The following is a 9,345-nucleotide window of genomic DNA, read 5'->3' on the forward strand; positions in this document are numbered from 1 at the left end:
AATTGGATAGTTAGTAAGGTATAAGTGTATCAACCCTAAAGTCAATGGTGTTGCAAAATAAGGTATCGAGATCTTATTTTCAGAATTGAGCCCATAAATATTTTTATTAAATATTTGTGGAGTTATTAGATAGGAGAATTAAATTTTGGATAGATAATTTCATCGAATTGGTGACTAATTAAGGTATAAGGACTAAATTGTAAAAGTGATAAAAGTTAATTGCTATAAATTTTAATTACTAAAGGACTAAAATAATAATTAATCAAGGTTGTAAATTACATTTAGAACATATGGAATTGTAATGGATGGTTAATTAAAGAAAAAAAATAAATTATAGTATGAAATTTTTTAAAATTATAATTGAAACCTTTAATGGTAAAACATAAACTAAAAGAACAAAGTAGTAGGAAAGAGAAAAAAAAATTCTGTGTCATCTTCAAGCACCGAAAACTCCATTGACGAGGAAAGTAGAACTAATCATTAAGGGTAAGTTGGTTCACTCTAATGGAATAGAGCTGTAATTGAATAGAGTTGTAATGGAATAGAGCTGTAATCAGTAATTCCATTGTTTTGTTGAATGGAATGGAATAGAGCTGTAATAACATTCTTGTGTTTAGTTGAATGAAATAGATGTTGTAATGGTATAAGGAAAAAAACTTAAATGACCAAAGTACCCTTAATAGAATTTTTTTAGGTAGATGATTATTGTTATTGTTATTAAATTTTAATAAAATTATTGTTAAATATATTTTAATAAATAATAAATAATTTAATCATATTTTAACATAATTATTATTAAATACAATTTAATAAAATAAAATAATTTAATAACATCCTTAATATAATTATTAAATGAATTAAAAATCATAATATATAATATTATAAAATAATATATAACCTACTTTATTATTTTTAAACGCAATACATATTTAATGTACTAGAATATCATTAGTGAAACAAATAATTTAATTATTCTAAAATAAATAAAAAACAAAATATTAGAAGTAATAAATAGTTTGAGAATTATATTTCACATCCAAGCATAATATTCATATATTAACAAAAAGTTACATGGTTTCATTAGCTTATATGTCATAATCCATATGTTAAATTTTACAACATAAAAAAGTTACAACATTGTAATGACATTCTATCATGTCATTATACCATCCAAATATTACAAACACAAAAAGTTACCAAAATATCATAAACACAATCATGATTTTTAATGGTCAGCAAGAAATCTTCTGACACATTCCAATTGCACAAAAAAAGGTAAACTAAAGAAAATGAGCATTTGCGTTGGATGGTCTGAAATTTTGCTCAATGCGCGATAGCGCTCATCCTCAATTAAACCTTCTACTTCACATAAGGTTTGATATAATTTTAGAGCACTTTCTTGAATGGTCATTTTTTACTTTTGTTGAATTAGCAGGCAATACACCTACTGATTTCAAGGCCAACGGCCCGTATGTTTTCCTTCAATAAAGTGGCAGCATCAGTAAATGAAGTAGAAGAAATATGATCACTTGCATCGGAATTTTTTATTCTTCTTTGAAAATGTGGAATCACTTTGGTTTCTAGGTGGTTGCAGTTGTGTAACTGAAAAATCCATGTCATCCAAAGAAACATCAGCTTCACATCCATAAAAATCGTTTCTTTCTTCATGAGTATTTGTAGTAGCTACATCCTCAACATCTATTTCTTCAATAATATCAGCGGCTGTTTGAGCATCTTTCCCAGTGGCTTGATCTTTTGTGTAGATGGCAGTAAGTTGGTCATAATAAGGGAAACTACGGTGTTTGAATTGACCGGCTTCTTTATGACTCTATAAAAAATGAGGAATCTATATTAGATATAAGTTTGGTCAATAAGATAATAAAGACTTGAAATAATTCTTATATTTATATACGAGTTCCACACAACATCTTCAGCAACAACAAGCTGCTTATGCTTATCCCAACCAAAGCTGCTATTGTTTTTTCCACTACGCATGTCATAAACGATTGCCCAATCCCTTTTAAATGTCCTAATCCTCGATTCAAGATTAGGTTTAGCCTTCAACATAGCATGGGGCAAAACTTTATCTAACATTTTTTCCAGCTCATTTAAATAACCGACTTTGGATCCCGTATCTGTATTAAAGGTTCTAACATTGTGCAAGTTGACCATACAAACAACCAACACAACATCTTTTTCTAGAACCCATTTCCTTTTGGTTCCTCGAGAATTTTGGGAAGAAACACTTGATTGTGAAAAACCTGACATAACTATCTTAAGAAAAAACACAAATTAAAATTAAGTTCAATATTATGAATCAAAAGGTCGACACTTTATAAAATTATAACACATGATGAATCAAAAGAAAATAAATTATAATTCAACAAGTCTAGTACAATACAAAAAACAATTCAAACACCACCAAAGTTTCATAAACTAGATACATGAAATTTACTATTTTTACCTTAAACCTAACTAATTTCTAGATGCTTGCCATTCATCGAACATTTGATTGACTAGTATCATCTTCCAAGTAGCCCATGCATCTAATGGATGGATATTTACAATGTTCGGTTCATCGTCATCTATCACATTACTAGGTAATCCTTTTCCCAACGAGAAGGGAAATGGTGGGGGAGGTGAAGAAGGATAGGGTAAAAACGACAATAGTTATAATGGGAAACCACATAATGGGAAGTTGAAGCCCAACAACAAATCGAAGGAGCTAGTAAAGTGCTTTTTATATTGTGTTCCACATAAGATGTGAGATTGTCCAGAGCGATCTAAGCTGTCAATGATCATTAAAGAAAATGAAGTGGAGCTTGATGAGGAAATGATATTAAGACTTGGATTAATGATACTTAATTCTGCAAAAGCAAAGAGAGATCACAAGCAAAAAGGGTTGATATTTGTTGGCATCAACATTGCAGGTCAAATGAGAAGTGCTCTTGTTGATACAAGGGTATCTAATTTGTTCATGTCAAAAAAGAGTCGCGGATAAACTTGGTCTCTCGGCTAGTAAAATGACTAAGAGAATTAATACTGTTAATTCTAAGGAGGTACCGACTGTGGGAGTAGTACAAAGTGTTGAGTTATAGATTGGTTAGTGGAAAGACGAGAAAGACTTTCAAGTAATTCACTTAGATGATTACGACTTTGTTCTTGGCTTGAATTTTTTTTTGACAAGAGTAATGCTCTTTTGGTTCTTTTTGTTGATTGCATATGCATCTTGGATACTTGACAACAACAATGCGTTGTGCCGCTGAGTTGAGACATTAAGGGTGAAACCAAGATATTGTTAGCAATCTAGCTAGCCAAGACATGAGTGGTGAGAATGTTGACTTGGTAAATTAGAGTGCTAAGGAGACCCTTTTGGAAATGCTAGAGGTGTGACAAACCGATGTGAAACCTGTTTGTTTATCAATGGGGCTACCTCTTAAGAGAGTGGTGGGTTGTGCATCAAACTTTGTGGGTAAAGTGGTGATGCAAACTGGGTAGTCAAAACAAGAAAAATGCTATGATCGAGGTACATCTCAAACACTTTCCTAGTGTTTTTTCATCATGACTTATCATTAGCTTGGCAAAAACAAAAGGGCCCTTTTAGAGTTTGAAAGTAGTTAAATCGAGGGGCTTACAAACTAGATTTGGCGGCAAAAATCAAGGTTAACCTGATGTTCAATATGGGTGTTTTGAATATTATTTGTGAGGATCAAACGAATCCCAATCGAGACAAGTCATAATGGATGCAAGTAAGAGGGTGATGGCCTTTTACAGTCAGAGATGTACAAAAAAAGAGAAACAGTTTGAGTTAGATGATGACAGAGACATAAGTCGAGGCAAATGTTTCAAGGGACGAAGCAACCCAACTAAGAGAATGGTTAGGGCGTCGTGGTAATTTCGAGATGAGTTGGACCGGTGTCATTTCAAGGACGCTAAAAAGGCATCACAAGAATGAGTGAGGGAGAATGTCACTGGCCGCAAGTCGAAGCTCATGACGAATGCACACGAAACATTCTATTAACCCACTTGAATTGGCCCCATTCGTGGAGCATATAAAGAAACACATCTACTTGAAGCCTTGGTGGCCTAGTGGAGCACTCAAGTAAAACTAGAGTTATCATGATTAATATTTATAATCCTAAGGGATAAGATTATATAGAGTTTAAATCCCTTAGGATTCTCTTCTTGTAGATAGGCTTTGATTTCGACCGTCAATATAATTTAAACTGTACTGTTGGATTTGGGGAGTTCAACTATAAATAGAGGTATTCCCGTCATTTGTAATCACTTAGTTGTAATTCTTAAAAGAAATAAAAACATTTGGTGTGCTTGGTTTTTCTTTTTTTTTTTTGTGACTTTTTTGTTTGCTTTTTGGTTCTTCGTTTGAGAGTTTGTTTTCACTTTATTTCAGTGCCTTATTCTCATCTTTCGAGAATTTCCGTTGCAAATTTTCATCTTTTGAGAGTAGACTGACTTAAACGAATTCGAAGTTAAGTTTCTGCTTAAGGCAATGTGATTTACAAAACTTAAGCTCTAGCCTGTTACACTTGACAGTGGTTGAATGTGTGACATTTTAAGTTTAAGTGGAATCTTTATTTTTATTCTTTTAATTTATTTTATTGGAAAATAAAATAATTTATTTATGGAAATATGCTTTCTTTTTCCTTAACCATGGGAAAAAATGTGAAATAATTGAGCACGTGTGGACTGTGGAATGAAATAGGCTCTAGGCTACTACTAACCTATTGTTGTGGGTTTTAAACTGAGAATATCAATAATATAACATTAACGATATAAAAATATAGCATTAAAAATATAATTTGTTAATCATAGAATTTTGTAACGTAAAATAAAAGAAAATAAGCCAATTAAGTATTAATTTAGTTAGCATCAGTATAGTTCTTAGTGCAAAATGATATAGATTTGTAATAGATAAATGAGACAATTATAGAGAGGATGAACTATATTTGCTTAGGTGTATAACTATTTCTTTATAACATACAAAATGTATTAGTTTGAAATTATTATTATTGAAATAAAAAATCTTGATTTAATAAAAGTGCTATAGAGATATTGTACTAAGAGTCAAATTACATTTTGCTCAAAGAGTACATTATTCATTTCTATTAAAAACTAATATAACGATGAAAGACACATAATGTATCACATATACCTCATATTAAAATTCATATACTGTTTTTAATCTGTAAAAATAAATAAAATTTTAATAAAAAAATCAAGCATAATATAATCTGACCTCTCAAGATATTTTTACCCTTTGATTTCACCCGAAATTTACATAATATCAAGATCTTTTTTTAAAAAAATTACTCTGTCGTGAAAAATGAAAAACGGGTTGACCTGCTCGAAATATGAGAGAGTTCGAGTAAAAATATAGGCTTGAAATATGGGCTTCGGCAAAAAAACGAGGTCCGTTTAGAAAACGGGCTGGGTCTCGGGCACCACTTTTTTGGCCTGGGCCAGACCCGAATATAAAAAATATATTTATTTTTTTATTTTAAAATATTTTTAAAATACTTTTTTATTTTTAAAATATTTTTAAAATACTTTTTTTTAATTTTTTTAATTTTAAAATAAAATTTTAGTGTTTATTAAAAAAATAGGTCGGGCCAGGCCGGGCCGGGCTCAGGCTTATGAATGTTTTTCCGGCCCAAGTCTGGACAAAATTTCAGGCCTATAATTCGGGTCGACCCGAACTTAGGACCCGGGCTGAAATTTTTTCTGGGCTGGACCCAAACTCGGCACGGCTATGAGCATCTCTAGTTGACTGCTAATGTTTAATTATTGATACTGTTTATTCTTTGAATCTGGAGTTCGTTCGGTGAACGACGTTTACAGGGGAAACAAACAGAAACGAAGAAATTCCAACTCTTTATTCTCTCAATTTTTTCCCACATCCAAACAGCTACATTGATTGAATTTGAAACTCAAAAGAAAAACAAAATGAGTGTAATCGATATATTGACAAGAGTAGATGTGATCTGCAAGAGGTACGATAAATACGACGTCGAAAAGCAGCGTGACCAAAATGTCTCCGGCGGTGATGCTTTTGCTCGCGCTTACGCCGCAGTCGAAGCCGACATTGAATCCGCTCTTGAGGTAGCTCCGATCTAATCTAATTCTTTCATCTTCTCTTGGTTGAGATTGTTAGGTTTAAGCTTGCCTTATGATTAGGTTATTTGAGATTTAGAGTGTCAGTCTTCCTCTGCTTAATTGATAGTTGTTCAGTAATAATTAGGGTTTTATTGCCTTCGATTTGAGTTTTTTTTTTTTTGATTTAGAAAGTGGAACTTGCTTCCAAGGAGAAAAGTAAGGCATCTGCTGTTGCAGTCAATGCTGAGATTCGTCGAACAAAGGCTCGATTGCTTGAGGAGGTCCCTACGCTGCAGAGATTGGCTGTTAAGAAGGTTAACTTTTTTCCTTCTCTTTTACAATTTCCCAAATTGTTTAACAATTTATTGTAAATGTGAGCTCGTTTAACTATTCATACATTCATAATGTTGTTCAAGCTAACAGATTGACCTTTTTTTTTACTATAATGTATTTTGTTTTTACATATTTAGAGGTATTTGGAATATGCTATTTTGGACTTGGACAATTGACTAGTTTGGACTTCCATTGTGATAGAGTTTGGATTCATTTACAGGTTAAAGGGATTTCAACTGAAGAGATGGCTGCTCGTAATGATCTGGTCCTTGCATTGCCGGACAGGATTCAAGCTATACCTGATGGAACTGCTGCTACTAAACAAACTGGGGGCTGGATGTCTTCAGCACCTTCAGCTTCTCGTACTGCAATTAAGTTTGATTCAGGTGATCCTTAACTCCATTGAAATTTCTTGTTAAATTTATTGAGATTGTATGGATGGAGACTTCATGTTTAGCTGTTTCCTGACCTGTTAAACTTGCCAGTGTCTAGATTTAAATCTTTATTTCTACCATTTTGACTAAAAATGCACACCGTTTGTGTTATCATCATTTTTTCCATTTGCTTTCTGTTGTTGGGTAGGGTGGAATGGTTTGTTTTTATTTGGTAGAACCTTCCATAATGATTGAAGAACATTGCTTTGTCTTTCAATTAGCTGATGCAAACATGAGAGGGAAAGTTGGGAAAACAATGGATCAAAAACAAGATTTGATTCAAAGATAAGTGAGAAAAATTTGGAAATAAAGATGGAGAAATAGAAATAATAGTAGGAACCCAACCAAAAAGTGGCGAGAGTGAGCATTTGAGTGCTTTCTCTAATATATTAAAAACCATTGTAATTCATATTTTATAGCTTCAAAAATAATAAAGCAAGGAGGTTGCTTAGCTTATGCTCATATCTGCAAGACTGTTGTTCATTCTTTGTTACCATCAGACTGCTTGCAGCAAGAAATTCTCAATCTTATAGTTTATAATGCATGGCTTATCAGTAATTCCTTTATGATCTGTGGAACTTTTATGTCTGGAAGATCTTAGTTTTTCCGTTGTACTTACATAATCATATTGGTCATAGATGAGCGATTTGACAACGAATACTTTCAAGAATCTGAGCAGTCAAGTCAGTTCAGGCAGGAGTATGAAATGAGGAAAATGAAGCAGGCATGTCAAACTTGTTTGGGAGCTATTCTTTATGAACATTTTCCTCTATTGGAAGGAATCTTGATTGACTTTTACCTGTATACACCACATTTCTTTAGCTATGATTTACCTTTTATTGCTTTTGACATCCATGCAGGACCAAGGTTTGGATATGATTTCAGAAGGTTTGGATACTTTAAAGAACATGGCTCATGATATGAATGAGGTAAAGCTGACCTGAGCGTCATTTATAATTACAAATATTTGTTATGAAGTATTTTTTTCGAGTAATTGTAACATTCATGCTATGGTATCTGCAGGAACTAGATAGGCAAGTTCCTTTGATGGATGAAATTGACACCAAGGTGAACATTATAACCATCGTCTTGTTGTACATCGTAGAAACTGCTTAAAGATTACAAAATTGCAGTATATATATTCTGTTTCTATACACATTTGCAGGTGGACAAGGCAGCTGCTGACCTTAAGAATACCAATGTTAGACTTAAAGATACTGTCACACAGGTGATCAATTATAACTTCATTAAGTGTTGATTCCCATGCATTTCATCTTTGTTTACTTCTTTGCTGGATGTAACATAAGTTATTGGTTTGTTCCAGTTGAGGTCCAGCCGAAATTTCTGTATTGATATCATATTGCTGTGCATAGTTCTGGGAATAGCTGCCTATTTGTACAAGTAAGATTCTATCTCATGCCTTCATTTAAAAAAGCTTCCTTTTAATACTAACCACAAACTGTGTCCTGTATTCTCGATATTCATACAGTTTACTGTAGTGGAACTTGCTATACTGTGTGCTTCAGTTATCTTTGGTTGGTGATAGATGTTGGATTTTTCTTAGTAATGATTTTATGTGGAAATGCTGTTAATGGATTAACTGACTTGTTCTCCTATTTCTGTTGTTTTTATCATTGAGAAGTCTCCCCTAATTGTTCTTCATTTGCAGTGTTCTGAAGAAGTGAAGTGATAAAAGGATAAATCTATGAGTTTCCCTTATATGTTATCGGCTTTTTCTGGTAATGTCTTTCATTTGGAGGGGCTTGTTCTCGTGCTTGATCTTGTATTTGATTTGTTTCATTAGTGGGAATCATTGTTTGCTCTGGGAAAAATTGAGTTTATCTATCTCTACAAATTCAAGACAACCGTAAAATGTTTGTATATCATGGAGTTTGTAAAGGTTTGACCATATTTGTTTAAAAGGAGGTACTTCTGCCTTCATGGCTCTTCTTTACAATACATAGCTAACAGATCAATCGTTACCACATAAGCAGACAATTTCAGGTTAAGACAAAAGTTGTGTTGCGTAGACAGATACACAAATGCTTTGAACCCTCTGCGGTGCATGCCTCGGAAACCATTTCGGAATGGAGATGGAGGTAAGTAAAAGAAAAGAAAAAAGAAGAAAAAACTTGTAGTATATTTAAAGTGGCAGTACTATACAGCTGAATAGGAAATAAACGTAGTTGCTAGATTTCCTAGGTAATTTAGTGTTAGATGTGCTTAAGGAGGTGTAATCGAACTTTATCTCAAGCATTTTCATACTCAATTTCAAGGTAGATTCTTTTTTATGTTGAAACTTTTCATAATTAGAAAACAAAAAGCTTTGTTCCAAAAGGGGAAAAAGAAAGAAAAGCTTGATTAAGCTAGCATGTTAGTGGAATAAAGTATAAAGATATTTAACTTTGACTTGCTCAATAGCTGGACTGAGTAAGTTAAGTCGAATTCAAGTTTTTTTTCTAGC

The 9,345-nt window shown here is 32.8% G+C and overlaps 1 protein-coding gene across 1 annotated transcript; it reads left to right on the plus strand.

Annotated features, from left to right (window-relative positions):
• The first annotated feature begins 5,809 nt into the window (after positions 1-5,809).
• LOC105768127 (syntaxin-71) lies at positions 5,810-8,838 on the plus strand. The gene is made up of 9 exons (XM_012587881.2): positions 5,810-6,120; positions 6,303-6,428; positions 6,668-6,833; positions 7,520-7,605; positions 7,742-7,810; positions 7,905-7,949; positions 8,047-8,109; positions 8,206-8,282; positions 8,551-8,838. Exons 1-9 carry the CDS (start codon positions 5,965-5,967, stop codon positions 8,564-8,566), a joined length of 804 nt encoding a protein of 267 aa, XP_012443335.1. The 5' UTR covers positions 5,810-5,964; the 3' UTR covers positions 8,567-8,838.
• Positions 8,839-9,345: the final 507 nt, after the last annotated feature.

This window comes from Gossypium raimondii, chromosome 4 (assembly GCF_025698545.1).
Source record: "Gossypium raimondii isolate GPD5lz chromosome 4, ASM2569854v1, whole genome shotgun sequence".
In the NCBI taxonomy this organism is placed as follows: Eukaryota; Viridiplantae; Streptophyta; class Magnoliopsida; order Malvales; family Malvaceae; genus Gossypium; species Gossypium raimondii.